This window comes from Myxocyprinus asiaticus, chromosome 28 (genome assembly GCF_019703515.2).
Source record: "Myxocyprinus asiaticus isolate MX2 ecotype Aquarium Trade chromosome 28, UBuf_Myxa_2, whole genome shotgun sequence".
NCBI classification, from domain to species: Eukaryota; Metazoa; Chordata; class Actinopteri; order Cypriniformes; family Catostomidae; genus Myxocyprinus; species Myxocyprinus asiaticus.
The window spans coordinates 45,535,059-45,550,058 of NC_059371.1; the positions used below are offsets into that span (position 1 = coordinate 45,535,059).

Consider the following 15,000-nt stretch of genomic DNA (forward strand, 5'->3'; position numbering starts at 1 on the left):
GAATGTTACATGTTTCTACACTTTGTATTTTCTCTTCGAATTATTTATATTAATATATGGAATATCACAAGATGAAATGCTTCGACAATAAACCCATTTTTTTCTTTCCTAAAATTACTTCATGAATAGAACTGTAAACAGAACAGCATTTTTTAATTATTTTTTATTATTGATTTTGATACTCCTGAGCATTCTTTTAATTCACATTTCTTTTGCATTCAATGCTGTACAGTTTAATACGTTTATTCTCATCAACATGCACAATAACACACGAAAAGAAACCGGAGACTCGCCGGTTACCGTCAGCAGCGCGTGACCGGTGACACAGCAGCGGGACGCGCGTGCGCGTGCGGGGATACTCGGTTCCGTTATTCTCATCACTGTGCGCGAACCGAACACACGATCACGCGAACACACACCCGGTAACGGCGGCGGAGTCGTGATTAATCAGCGCGATGAGTGGCGGAGTGTACGGCGGAGGTGAGACGAGCGATCACACATCACCATGACAACCGCATCCAGCATCCCGCCCTCACGAGAAAATACTGTGCGGGTACCATGTTCATACAGAGCATGCTATTATTCATGTACGGTATTTACTCCATTATACACTATGTGCAAAATCACGGGACGCTTAATAGTGCAAACACAAAACTGCTGGAAGTGTGAGACACAACATGAAAACATTAATGATCACATCATATAATCAAACACTTTCTCTCTCTGTCTCTCTGGCACAGATGAAGTAGGTGCTTTAGTGTTTGATATCGGTTCTTTCTCCACCAGAGCAGGATATGCTGGAGAGGACTGCCCGAAGGTAAAGATCAATTGAACATTTTGAAATATACCATCTGTGGTGCTTTTCACAACATTTCTCACATTCTTTCACATGCAGCAGCTTTATAATTCCTTACCAAACAAACCACCTCCTCAGGCTCAAATAACATTTCTTTTTGTTAGAACAGTTAATGAAGTGAGGACATCAAAATACAGAGTCTTCTTCAGTTGATGAAGGGAATATTCCGGGTTTAGTTCAACTTAAAGAGACAGTTCACCAAAAATGAAAACTCTCTCATCATTTACTCACCCTCTTGTCATCCCAGATGTGTATGACTTTCTTTCTTCTGCAGAACACAAATGAAGATTTTTAGAAGAATATTTCAGCTCTGTAGGTTCATACAATTCAAGTGAATGGTGACCTGAACTTTGAAGCTCCAAAAAGCACTTAAAGGCAGCATAAAAGACTCCAGTGTTTTAATCCATGTCTTCAGAAGTGATATGATAGGTGTGGTGAGAAACAGACCAGTAGGTGGCGATATGCATGACGAATACATATCGCCAAGAACAAAAGAAGAAGAATGTGGGAGTGAAAGTGGAGATTTAAAAATTTCATAGCACTTTTTTGCTGTTTAGGCAGATTTCCCCACCTCTATTGGAGTGCACACCGAGGAGGAGGAGGGGCAAGTAGACATGGGGGCGGAGCAAGAGCACAGCAGTGGGCGGAGCTACTACATAGACACCACAGCGCTGCATGTGCCACGAGCGGGTGTAGAGCTCATCTCTCCACTCAAGAACGGCATGAGTATGACACAAACACACACTCATTCACACGCAATACACACGTACTACCTGCAGTAAGTAAAACTCTCTTAATTTCTCTCTATTAGTTGAAGACTGGAATGCTTTTCAAGCCATAATCGACCACATCTACAGCAAACACATCAAATCTGAACCTAGTTTACACCCGGTGCTCATGTCTGAAGCTCCAGTGAGTACATTTGCACATTATATTCTGCCATATATCTATAGATTTGTGCAGCATGCAGTCTTTTTCAGCTGTTTCACTCAGATGCTGATGTTGTGGATTTTTCTCTATGAACAGTGGAACTCACGGGCGAAGAGGGAGAAGTTAACTGAACTGATTTTTGAGCATTACAACATTCCTGCATTCTTCCTGTGCAAGACTGCGGTGCTCACCGCGTATCCAATCAAAAACCACCGCACAGGAACAGCAGCCAACCAAAAGACATGCTTTTCAGAAACTTCCCTCACTTCTTAAGATCAGTTTTCACACTGTCTTTTGACAAAAATGTCCTTTAAATTTAGTCAGTATTACATCATGTCATACTTATTCATTTTAGTAAGTTTTACTCTGACTAAAATGGCATATAATTTTAGTCGAAATTCAGTAAGCAATTTGAGTTAACAACAATGTGCAAAATTATGTTCAAGCCAAATCTACACCCTTGCGTCTAACCCTTTGTCAACAAACATTATCATCAGTCATTTTGTTGATGGGATTAACATGATACACCAGTGCAGGTTTGATAGGCTGATGATTGTTATGAGTTACATGGCCTTAACCTGATTGGCTGCAGCTTTGCTAATGGGCGTGCCACTGGACTCGTCCTGGACAGTGGAGCGACACACACGACTGCCATCCCAGTGCATGATGGGTACGTCCTGCAGCAAGGTAAATGGAAGAGAGTGGAATACAAGTAGCTATCAACATGGAGAACAGTGCTACAATAACTGCAAGTGCGTCTGCTTTGTGCAGATGTAGTTGATTAAACTGTTAAATGTCTTGTGGTTGAGGTGTAGTTAAATATGTGACTTGTTTTTCTTGTGTTGAGGGATTGTGAAGTCTCCTCTGGCAGGTGATTTCATTACCATGCAGTGCCGCGAGTTATTTCAGGAGATAAACATCGAAACTGTTCCTCCGTACATGATCGCCTCAAAGGTTCCAATGTTCTCCTGATGCTCTCTGCTTGGTTCTCCTCTCAGTTCTCCTACATCTCTCTCAGTTCTTTCTCTGAGTCTCTCTGTGTTTTTCAGGAGCCTGTGCGGGAGGGCGCTCCTCCAGTCTGGACCAAGAAAGACAAACTCCCTCCTGTCACAAAGTCCTGGCACACCTACATGTGCAATGTAAGACACAAATAACTCTGAAAACACAGTATATACACCATACTATAAAACCAAATTAATTTAAAGTGAAATGTAAAGTAAAATTAAAGTAAATGTAACCTTTCAGGAGGTTGTTCAGGATTTTCAGGCGTCTGTGCTGCAGGTGTCTGACTCTCCGTACGATGAACAGTGAGTGGAACATGCACACATTATCTCACACACACACACACACACATATAGTCTCTGATATGTGTGTGTGTGTGTGTGTGTGTGTGTGTGTGTGTGTGTGTGTGTGTATGCGTGCATGTGTTCAGAGTGGCAGCGCAGATGCCGACGCTTCATTACGAGATGCCGAACGGCTACAGCACAGATTATGGAGCAGAGAGACTGCGGATTCCAGAGGGCCTGTTCGATCCCTCCAATGTGAAGGTATCACAGGACAATCTTGAACAGGAATACACAGAGAGAATTCTAGAACACTGTTTTAGCATCCAAAGAGTATTTTACTACAGTGGTGGAACAACAGAAAGTGCTCTAGAACACCACGTGAGCTGCTTAGAGTGCTCTAGAACCCTGGTGTGGCAAAAAGGTCTAATGCTTATTGGAAAGGAGGAGGCAGGAACCGGGTGAACAATCACGAAGGCTTTTAATCACACACACACATCTGCGTACATCTCTCTCTCGAACTGGCTTCTCCAGCTCCTCCTTATCCCCCTCCCAGCTGATTGGGGTAACTCAGTGCCAGACGTCCATCCTTATGGCCTGGCCACGCCCTCCTCCTCGTCACACCTGGTTTAGCACCAGAGTGCTCTAGAACACTGGTTTAGCACCAGAGTGCTCTAGAACACTGGTTTAGCACCAGAGTGCTCTACAACACTGCCCGGGGAGCTAAGCGTGTTCTAGAACACCGACTGAGCAAATAAGACTGTTCTACAACACTGATTAAGCAGCTAAGAATGTTCTAGAACACTGCTCAAGCAGCTAAGCGTGTTCTAGAACACTGATTGAGCAACTAAGACTGTTCTACAACACTGATTAACAGCTAAGAATGTTCTAGAACACTGATCAAGCAGCCAAGAATGCTGTAGAACACTGCTCTAGCAGATAAGACTGTTCTAGAACACTGCTCCAGCAGCTAAGAGTGTTGTAGAACACTGATCGAGCAGCTAAGCGTGTTCTAGAACACTGATTGAGCAGCTAAGACTGTTCTACATCACTGATCGAGCAGCCAAGACTGTTCTAGAACCCTGATCGAGCAGCTAAGCGTGTTCTAGAACACTGATTGAGCAACTAAGACTGTTCTAGAACACTGATTGAGCAACTAAGACTGTTCTACAACACTGATTGAGTAGCCAAGACTGTTCTAGAACACTGATCAAGCAGCTAATGCTGTAGAACACTGCTCTAGCAGCTAAGACTGTTCTACAACACTGCTCCAGCAGCTAAGAGTGTTCTAGAACACTGATCAAGCAGCTAAGACTGTTCTAGAACCCTGATCGAGCAGCTAAGACTGTTCTACAACACTGATTAAGCAGCAAAGAATGTTCTAGAACACTGCTCGAGCAGTCAAGGGTGCTCTAGAATGCTTATTGAGCAGCTTAAGAGTGTTCTAGAACACTGCTCGAGCAGCTATGAATGTTCTAGAACACTGATCAAGCAGATAAGAGTGTTCTAGAACACTGATCAAGCAGCTAAGAATAATGTAGAGCACTGCTTGAGCAGCTAAGTGTGCTTTAGAATACTGATTGAGCCACTAGGAATGCTCTAGAACAGGGGTCCCCAAACTATGGCCCGCGGGCCGAATACAGCCTTCCGAAATGTTTTCACTGGCCTGCGGAACCACGCCTGTCACACGTTTTCACCATCCCACTCTGGAAGCATGAGACTGCTTTGATTTGTTGTCATCTTCCCGATGTTTGTTTTCACCTTAAGGAGATTCCTTCATAAGGCAGTCACATGTGGCTTTTCTGCTTTAACCCTATTCTGAGGAACATCATTGTTCTACAGCTCAGTAGGGTTCTTGTTTGATGTTGAAGACATCTTAAAGTCTCAATTGGATTATACTTTGGATGTTGTACATACACGTTGAACTCACCTCTCTGAATCTCATGTTTCCCACTCTGGATTACTGTACCTACAGACTAAATCTTCTTATCTGGATTTCCAACTGGATTTTCCCACTGCTTCATTACCCAACCCTGCATGTTCATAAAACTCTATGGTCTGGTGAGAGATTGACTGCTGCTAGATTACCATTAATTCATACCTGTTGATTTAGAAAGAACTCTGAAACTGCATAGTCTAAGAGATACACCAGCAATGTTTAAGTGATTGATGTTTGTATATATGCTTTATTGTTCACCCTGTTCATTCTTGTAAATACACAAAAAGTTAAATCTTGAATTGGAGAATTCCCCTAATTTATTTATGTGACCTTGCTTAAGGATTTCTTTAGCCAGTGTTACATAATTTTGGTGCCCGAACAGGGACCAGAGTTTTTTCAATTTCAATTTCAATATCAAATTTTTTTTTGGGAACAGATAGACTGAGCCATTGTTATTTTCTCATTTATTGTGGCTATTTACCTGTTAGTTGCTTGCCTTGTCTCGATTAATAATGGGCTACCCAGAAAGAAGGCAGGATCTATACTAAAATTTACCAATTCTCTTATTTTCTGGGTTGAGCCATGGCCGCGTCTCATGCACGAGACCAAGATGAGCCCATGTCAAGCCTGGATCCTGACTTCACTGTTGGACCCTTCATAACTTGACAAGAACTGATACAAGAGATAATTCAGCCATTCAGCAGCTTGTATCTAGAGACAGAAGACAGAAATACAGGAGGAGGCCTTCGACCTTGCTCTTTTACCACCATCTCCACCACCAAAGCCTTATCAGCATTATGATTGCAGCAAAAGTAACCCAACTAAGCCTCAGGATGGATAAACTGGAAAAAGACAACATGGAGTACATCAAGGGAATGGAAAGTAACATACAGAACCACATTCAAAACAAAATGACCACCTTGGTGCTTTAGAGGTCCAAGTCCAAGAGCTAGTAGAGCAGCAATGGAATCAAAAGCAGGTATATGATCAACTAATTGAACTTGAGGACAAACTCACCAGTGTCATCAAGAGGGAGTGCAGCACTCTGAAGCAGATTGAGGGTCGCATGCAAGAGATGGGTAAAGCCACAATGGATTGCCTCCAGAGGATCATTGATCCTTTCTGCATTAAACGCCACCTCTACACCTGTTGCCAGCTTGACTACACCATTACCAGTCACCCAAGTAAGTCCAACACCTTATAATTATGGAGCAGCAGATAAACTGGAATTTCCCAAGTTTGGTAGTTTAGAAGTTGAAGATCCCATCAGCTACCTGGAAGAATGTGCAGAATATCTAGCTGTATGACCCATGACTGATAATGAAATCATAGCTACTCTCCCATCAGTACTGACGGGTATAGCCAAAGACTGGTGGATCACAGAGAAAATGCACGTCAAGACATGGAGTCAATTCAGGGCCATCTTTCTACGATCCTTCTTACCAGATTACTATGAATTGGAAGCTGAGAAGAAAAGTAAGAGAGCGAAAACAAGGAGTTGATGAGAGCATACGGACGTTTGCATTCCATTATTGAGCTTTGTGTCTGAGGTTGAAACCGACGATGGCAGAGAAAGACATACTTCAAGCCACATTGAGGAACTGCAGTCCCCGTCTTGCCAGTATCTTCAGAGGGACAGTGAAATCCTTTGATGACCTAGTGCAAGTGGGAAATCTTTGTTCGAGTGAGACATTTCAGAAGAAAGAGCATTCTGGAAGCAATGGCACGCTGAGCAGGTCTGCAGACGAGGGGCACTGGATAAGCCTAATCGAGGTGGACCAAGAAGCCATAACATCACCGAACTCTCAGAAGGTAATATGAAACTTCTAACCTTGTCTGTAGATTTACGGAACCAATCATGTGAGATTATAATGGACACTGGCAGCACCTATTCTCTGATCCAAGAGTCACTGTGGAAGAAGGCGTAAAGCTGATAAGGAGTCTTGGCTGTCCATCCGAGGACAGACATTTGCTCTTACCAACGGCCATGTTTAGAATGTGTTGGGTAAGATAATCTGGAACTGTACATTGCATGGACGTACCTATCCATTACAACTGTTCATCATGAGAGATCAGGATCATTCATTTCCACTCGTCTTGGGCCTGGAATTCCTCATGTCAGTTGGAATTAAATTAGACAGTTCCACATATTCCTTACCTGGACAAGATGACACACCGTACCCTTTATGTTGCCACCAAGCCATTAAGGAATGCTCTAGAATGCTGATCGAGCAGCTAAGACTGTTCTAGAACACTGATCGAGCAGCTAAGTTTGCTCAGGAATGCTGATCGAGCCACTAGGAATGCTCTAGAATGCTGATCGTGCAGCTAAGATTGTTCTACAATATTGATCGAGCAGCTAAGAGTGTTCTAGAACACTAGTTTAGCACCAGAGTGCTATAGAACACTGATTGAGCAGCTAGGGTGATCTAGAACACTGACTGAGCAGCTAGAGTGATCTAGAACGCTGATTGAGCAGCCAAAAATGCTGTATAACACCACTCTAGCAGCTAAGAGTGTTCTAGAACACTGCTCCAGCAGCTAAGAGTGTTCTAGAACAGTGATCGAGCGGCTAGAGTGATCTAGAATGCTGATCGAGCAGCTAAGATTGTTCTAGAACACTGATCGAGCAGCTAAGGGTGTTCTAGAACACTAGTTTAGCACCAGAGTGCTATAGAACACAGACTGAGCGGCTAGAGTGCTATAGAACACTGATTGAGCAGCTAGAGTGATCTAGAACACTGATCGAGCCACTAGGAATACTCTAGAATGCTGATCGAGCAGCTAAGATTGTTCTAGAACACTGATTGAGCAGCTAAGACTATCCTAGAATGCTGATCGAGCAGCTAAGATTTTTCTAAAACACTGATCAAGCAGCTAAGAGTATTATAGAACACTTGTTTAGCACCAGAGTGCTATAGAACACTGATTGAGCAGCTAGAGTGATCTAGAACACTGATTGAGCAACTAAGAGTGCTTTAGAACACTGATTGAGCTGCTAGGAATGCTCTAGAATGCTGATCGAGCAGTTAAGAGTGCTCTAGAACACTAATTTAGCACCAGAGACTGTTCTTGAACAAAGTTCTAGCACCCATGGCCATGAGTATTGTAGAACACTGGTCTAAAAGTTGAGAGTGCACTACAATACTGGTCCTTAGAGTATTCTAAAACAGTGTAGTAGCACCTGAAAGTGTTCAAGAGCAGTGTTGTGGCACTTGAAAGAACTCTGGCCTAGCAATGAGAGTGCGCTCTCATGAAAACATGTCTGTTTCAGTGGTTCCTTTTAATTGTTTATATTTAAATGCCCGGATGTTTTTGTTGTCTCTATGTATTTTTCCTCTAGATGAACAGTGGTATCATGCCTGAAATGTACTAACTGGTTTGTTGTTGTCAGGGTCTGTCTGGTAACACCATGCTGGGGGTCGGACACGTAGTCACTACCAGCATCGGCATGTGTGACATCGACATCAGACCGGTGAGAGTCTCAGATTGTGTGTGTGTGTGTGTGTGCGTGCGAGTGTGTGCGAGAGATATATACATTTACATTCATTTAGCAGATGTTTTTATTCAAATTGACTTACAAAATGAGGAAAGACACAACTGTTCTGTATGCCATCATCAGAGCCTTGAACTTGATACGTGCAGCAACTGGCAGGCAGTGTAGAGAGACAAGGAGATATGTAGATGAATAGGTGATACATTGTGTGTATGTTCAGCAGTTATGGAGCCATGTGATGATTAATAGAAGATAAACCTGTGTATACGTGTGTGTGTTTAGGGTCTGTATGGTAGTGTGATTGTGACGGGGGGAAACACACTCCTGCAGGGGTTCACAGAGAGACTGAACAGAGAACTGTCTCAGAAAGCACCACCGGTGGGTTACTGACCTCAGTCTGATCTCAATCTGATGTCTGTCTGATCTCAGTGATCTGATCTTATCCTCCTGCTGTGTTTGTAGAGTATGCGACTGAAGCTCATCGCCTGTAACAGCTCTATAGAGAGGAGATTCAGTTCCTGGATTGGAGGATCAATTCTAGCATCACTGGTGAGATCAGACACAACTAATCAACATGTCTACACATATACTCTGTTCAGAATCAAATACTAACGTGATACGACACAGTATATTCTGCATACTCCCTTTGAAACAGAAAGCATTAGAATCCTACAACAAGATTTATGTCAGCGGCTATGTAGGTGTTAAAGGTTTCAAAGTAGCATGTTTCACTGATGTCACATGACTTATCATGTTGCATTCAGCGAGTGGCGTCCACTTATCATCTTGGAAATAAAGAGTTATGTTGCATTTTATTAGTATACTATTCCAAACACACTGTAGCCCAGAACCATAACACATCACCAGACCACTTTCAGACAGAATTGATCTTTGCAAAAGCTCAACCAGTCAGTCAGTTAGAAACTGTCAATTTTAGAAATCTAGATTCAGGTACAGTTCATTTGTTCAGTCTGGTTGTGGAAGTACACTGACTCGATATAATGTATAACCCTCCACAGGGCACCTTCCAACAGATGTGGATCTCAAAGCAGGAGTATGACGAGGGAGGAAAACAGAGTGTGGAGAGAAAATGTCCCTGATACACAAACACACACATGCATGTGAATATTACTGCTGTACAGTTTACAGTACTGTTTCAGACACATGATTATCTGATAGACGTCCTCATAAACACAATAAACTGCAGCTCATGTCACTGTCGTTGTCTTGATTTCTCAGCGAGTTCACACCTCACCCTCTGGTGCAAGAACTGAACTTCAAATCTTCTCTAACTTCTGCTTTAACAGAAACTTTTCCTCTCAAATGATTTTTCACATTTGATATTTGTTAAAATGATACAGTGCTTTATATGACGTTGAGTCTGAAGTTCAGTGGGTGATTCTCACAGGAACATGTCCTGGTCACATTTCACCCCTAAAACCAAAGAAAGAAAGAAGAAATGACATTTTGCATGAAGAAAATTAAGCTTAGATTAACTATGATTTTTTTGCAGTATGACATTATTTTTAGTGGCAATTAAGCTCTGCTCCCTCAAACATATCTTCTTATTTCTCTCTTCTGATTTTGATTCTTGACAGGTTTCAAGAGATTCACTATTGTGAAAGTCAAAGTGATTTCATACTAATCAATATTCACTACCACAGACTATTAATACACCAGGGGCCATATACTTCTCTCTTGCATTAAAGTACAGTGATGGTTCAGTGATTCTCACACATGAATGATGTGTATAACATGATTAAAGCACCATGGTACTCTCTTGGTAATGTTAAAAAACAATAAAACAGGGGTCTGGGTAGATCAGCGAGTATTGACGCTGACTACCACCCCTTGAGTTGTGAGTTTGAATCCAGGGTGTGCTGAGTGACTCCAGCCAGGTCTCCTAAGCAACCAAATTGGCCCAGTTGCTAGGGAGCGTAGAGTCACATGGGGTAACCTCCTTGTGGTCGCTATAATGTGGTTCGCTCTCGGTGGGGCACGTGGTGAGTTGTGTGTGGATGCTGTGGAGAATAGCGTGAAGCCTTTACACGCGCTGCATCTCCGTGGTAACGCGCTCAACAAGTCACGTGATAAGTTGCGTGGATTGACGGTCTCAGACGTGGAGGCAACTGAGATTCGTCCTCCACCACCTGGATTGAGGTGAGTCACGACACCACCATGAGGACTTAGAGCACATTGGGAATTCATTGGGGAGACCCCATGGTATTACCATGGTAGGGTACAACGGGGTAAAAGGATCCTTTGATTTTATTTTCTCCCAAAACACTACCCACAGAACTTTCCTAAACACCTGTTTGTCACTAAACACTGGAAAAATATCCTGTTCCATGAGATCAGTGTGTGTGGTGTCCAAACTTTGATTTTGCAGCAATTTGATTTAATTTTTATTATTTTTTAAAATGTTGCAAATTTGCACAAATTTGAGACAAAATACTTATTTGTAATTTTCAGTTTTAAGGTCATTAAATAAATAAAAATGTAATAACTGTCCAATAGTTGAAAGGAGAGTATTCGGGGCAAAAGGCCCCCTGTTGCAGGTGCTAAAGGCCCCTATTAAACACATTGTTTTTCTTCAGTGGGGCGAATAGATTTCTTATGAAAAATATGTTCAAAATGGGCTCACATTGACTGAACTAATCATAATAGAGATTCATTTTCTTATAGAATACTTAAGATGTAATAAAATGTCAAATGTGATTAAAATAAACAAGAAATGATTAGTTATTTTGAGTAAACATCATCTCAATTTGTTACTCTTGCTGTCTTTTATGCGTATAACTATCACCCCGGTCTCTACACTATATCATTATAAACCCCCTGGGGGATGTGAAAGGCCCTCTCCACACCTTGATACATTTTGTGACCAGAAAAAAAAATCTACATTTCCTTTAGGGGTGCCCTGTTGTACCCCTGTGGGTACTTTTTGTAAAGGCTGCCAGATATTAATTCACCCTAACAAATATAATCATCCTCAAGTTCCTGCCAAAGTTGCTGTTTCTATGGTTACTGGTATAAAATCATAATACATTCATAGAGATCTCCTTCAGACAACATTGTTTTCAACTGTTCATGACCATTTAAGAAGCTTTCACATTGTCATTATATTTTCTTTCTTTATGACAGTGGTGGACTTTTGGCAGAAGCTATGGGCACATTTATAAAGACAGGAATACGTCATTGTTGACGGTGCACACGTCACCCTCGCTGATGACCTTGACGTGACGTCGGTGCTGATGTCATGGAAGAGTCGCGGGAGCGCGCACGGGAGATAAGTGATGCTTAAGAATACGGGATGAACCGAACACACCGAATCACCGAGTCACCGCACACACACTCACGGTAAGACCGTTTCAATGTTTATCACCCGTCAAATTAAATGAGCACATTTTCTAACAGTGATTTGATACTCAAATAGCATTATAGGTTAATATCATACTATTATGTGTTAATATTATTTATGCATTAAGCCATATATTGTAGATCATTTTATTATATTATTACTGTTTTTTATATCTGTAAATGTACTGCTAATAAGAAGCTCTAAATAAGAACTGTACTGTGCAGAGAACTTGTTAATCTGTGTAAATGACAATAATTGTATAATATATAGCATTATTTCTTATAATAGCCTATTATATGGGCAATTGTGACAGAACTGGGGGTTTTTTTTAATCAAGATTTTTGGTTCAAATATGAATAATAATGTATTGATGAATGTGTATTTCTTAAAGGTGCTGTAAATGGTCACCATTTATTTTAAGTTTGTTCCTCTTTACTAGGGCATTTTAAATGATCCTGCGGTGTGATAAATTAATTCTCTTAATATGAGCTCAAAAGGGGCACGTTTAAGTAGTTCATTAACAAAATGCTGTTTAAAGTAGTTTTAGATGGAGTATGACATGTCTACATGTTTTAATATTCATGAGTTGTTTTGTGTCTCTTAACAGGAACAGGTTGTTCTTGTTCTCTCTCCTGATTGGTGGAGATTGCTGTAATCTGATTGGATGGGTCTTACACTGTGCTGCTGGCTGAGTGACGGCCATTATAAAACCGCAAATAAACCTTCATCAGCTCAATCAGCTTTCTATCCGTTCTCTGTAGCCCCACCCATTCGTCTCGCTGTGCTTTTAGACACGCCCCCCGTTGCCCCTGGACACCCCCGATCACAGTGGAGCTCGACTCACCTGTCGGACAATCTGAGGGTGTGTCCGTCGGGTGGGTGTGTCTCTCGAGCCCGTGTGGAGCAGAGCAGCGATGCGGTTCGAGCGGTGGTGGGCGTCACAAACGGCATGCACATATGGGAGATGCTGTGGGAGGAGCAACAGAGAGGAAGCCACGCCCTCCTGGGCGTGTCCTCACACAAATGCCCCCTGCAGGCATCTGGCTACACCGTGCTTATCGGCAGCGACACGTGTTCCTGGGGCTGGGAGCTCTCGACCAATCAGCTCTGGCATGACGGGAAGGAGGCGGGGCAGTACCCTGAGGGCGGAGCCACAGAAGTCTTAAAGGTGCCGGATCGCATATTGTTGGTTGTGGATGCGGATGCGGGAACGCTGGGATATGTCGTGGATGACCGCTATATGGGAGTGGCCTTTACAGACCTCCCCAAAGGGGCGGAGCTCTTCCCAGCGGTTAGCTGCGTTTGGGGAGGAGCTAAAATCTGCATACGCTACCTCTGTGGCATGACACGTGAGTGTGACATCACAGATCATTTAGACATGACATCACAATGACCTAATGCTTGACAGGGCATTATAACGAACCGTATGTGCACGGATGATACTGTAGGGTAATTTCTACAGTTTGGTGTATTTTTTGTCATCTCTCTGTATGACTGTATTGAAACCGAAAACTGTCTGTGTTTCTCAGGTGACCCACCTGATCTGCAGTCTTTGAGTCGATTATCTGCTCGTCAGACCCTCCGACTGGACACAACTCACACTGGGAATATGTCATTCCCACCTGCACTACAGCGCCTCCTGTTGGGCACAAATTGATCAACAGCATGATTGAATCTATTATTATTCATTATTCATTTATCATTAAATTATTGCATATATTAATATAATTGTATTTAGTATATTTTGTGTGTTCATACAGAGTATATACTGTATGTATGGAAGCATCTGAATGACAAATGTCTTTGAAAGAACACACACTGAATTGCACTACATGAAAAATAAAAACATCGCATTAACAGTGCTTGCATTTTTGAGGGAAGCAATTTAATATGGTTGTATATTTAAGCTGTCAATATTTAGACTGAAAATATTCCGTTATTTTATTTTGATTTTATCTTTATTATTCGACAGGTAATATTCAGTCCTTTATATTTCGCTTTGTAAATTCGCTTCTAAAGTTTCAGTGGTTAAAATTCGGTCAGAAGTTCAACTTTGTACAATCTGGAATTGCAGGAAAAGCAGTAGAGTGCCGATGCACAATCTTCACTTGCTGCTACAAGCTTCACCACTAGGTGGTGCAATCGAGTGTTTGAAATTGCATCATATGCATGTTAGTTCCCTTTAAGTACATTCTGAATTCAGGCCTCAAAGTCTTCAATTCTTAATAATGTAATATAAGTAAGGTTGACTTTACTGCCTCTGATTAACACAAATCCCCACCTGGGTCTAGTAATACAAAATCATTAGAGCATTATCCATTTCAAACATCAAGAACATCTGAAGATTTGATGCTTTTCTTGAAGCAAAATGTACAAACTCACAGATGATTGTGTCTCCTGACTGCATTTATTCACATCAGACAGATATCATAAATAAAAACCCACACACACATCTTACAGACACAACTCATGTTGTTTTCAGACTTCAGTGCTTCACTTATAATTCACTAACATTCCCATTTCAGCTTCAACAACAATTATGACATCTATGAATATAAATAATGCAAGAGAGTTTGACAAAATAGAACCTGAGTAACTATAAAAGCATGGTAATACCAGGGTATTTCTTTTACCATTTTTGTGAGAGCAAACCTGTTCGCAAACGTTCAGAGATGTGGCTCAGCTTGTGTGCATGTGTGTATAGTTTGTATGTGGCAGATACACAAATGTGTGTTGCGGTAACGCTGACTTCTGGCTCATGTAGGAGAGGACAGAAGGACACCTATCAAAGACTGTCTGTCTCCCATCTGTCTGTCTCTCTCCACCTGTTATTGAAGAGTTACATGACATCAGCCCGTGAGTCACACATGAGGTCAGAGGTCACAGTGTCACCTGAGCTGCCGCTTTCTCTGACACTCCAGGAACTTTAGCCTCCGATCCGTCGGGATCTCATCTAGACTGATCCCGTGATTACTGGACCTGAAAGAGACACAGAAAAAGGAAAATAAGTACAGAAGCCTGTCCAGTGATACACTTACAATGGAAGTCAATATTTGGAGGTTCAAAAGCAGAAATGTGACGCTTATGATTTCATAAAGCACTTACATTGATTCTTCTGTTAAAACTCATGTATTA

The 15,000-nt window shown here is 41.9% G+C and overlaps 2 protein-coding genes across 4 annotated transcripts in view; both read left to right on the forward strand.

Moving 5' to 3' along the window:
- The first annotated feature begins 336 nt into the window (after positions 1-336).
- On the forward strand, positions 337-9,868 carry actl6b (actin-like 6B). Of its 3 annotated transcripts, none has more exons than XM_051661061.1 (14): positions 337-480; positions 741-817; positions 1,414-1,582; positions 1,668-1,768; positions 1,883-1,980; positions 2,379-2,473; positions 2,634-2,740; positions 2,836-2,925; positions 3,032-3,093; positions 3,219-3,333; positions 8,403-8,483; positions 8,787-8,882; positions 8,967-9,053; positions 9,524-9,866. In XM_051661061.1, exons 1-14 carry the CDS (start codon positions 456-458, stop codon positions 9,602-9,604), a joined length of 1,284 nt encoding a protein of 427 aa, XP_051517021.1. In that variant the 5' UTR covers positions 337-455; the 3' UTR covers positions 9,605-9,866. The 3 variants fall into 3 exon arrangements, with proteins under 3 accessions (XP_051517021.1, XP_051517020.1, XP_051517019.1); XM_051661060.1 differs by having other exon boundaries at positions 367-592; positions 9,524-9,868; XM_051661059.1 differs by having other exon boundaries at positions 367-587; positions 9,524-9,868.
- Positions 9,869-11,575: 1,707 nt separating this feature from the next.
- si:ch1073-228j22.2 (SPRY domain-containing SOCS box protein 2) overlaps positions 11,576-15,000 on the forward strand; it is a 4,180-nt gene continuing 755 nt past the window's right edge. Inside the window, exons 1-3 of the mRNA XM_051661063.1 lie at positions 11,576-11,864; positions 12,473-13,214; positions 13,395-15,000. The exon at positions 13,395-15,000 is cut by the window's right edge and continues 755 nt beyond it. Coding sequence (XP_051517023.1) covers positions 12,530-13,214; positions 13,395-13,522 — 813 coding nt within the window. The 5' untranslated portion in view covers positions 11,576-11,864; positions 12,473-12,529 and the 3' untranslated portion in view covers positions 13,523-15,000. The remainder of the gene's footprint in view (positions 11,865-12,472; positions 13,215-13,394) is intronic.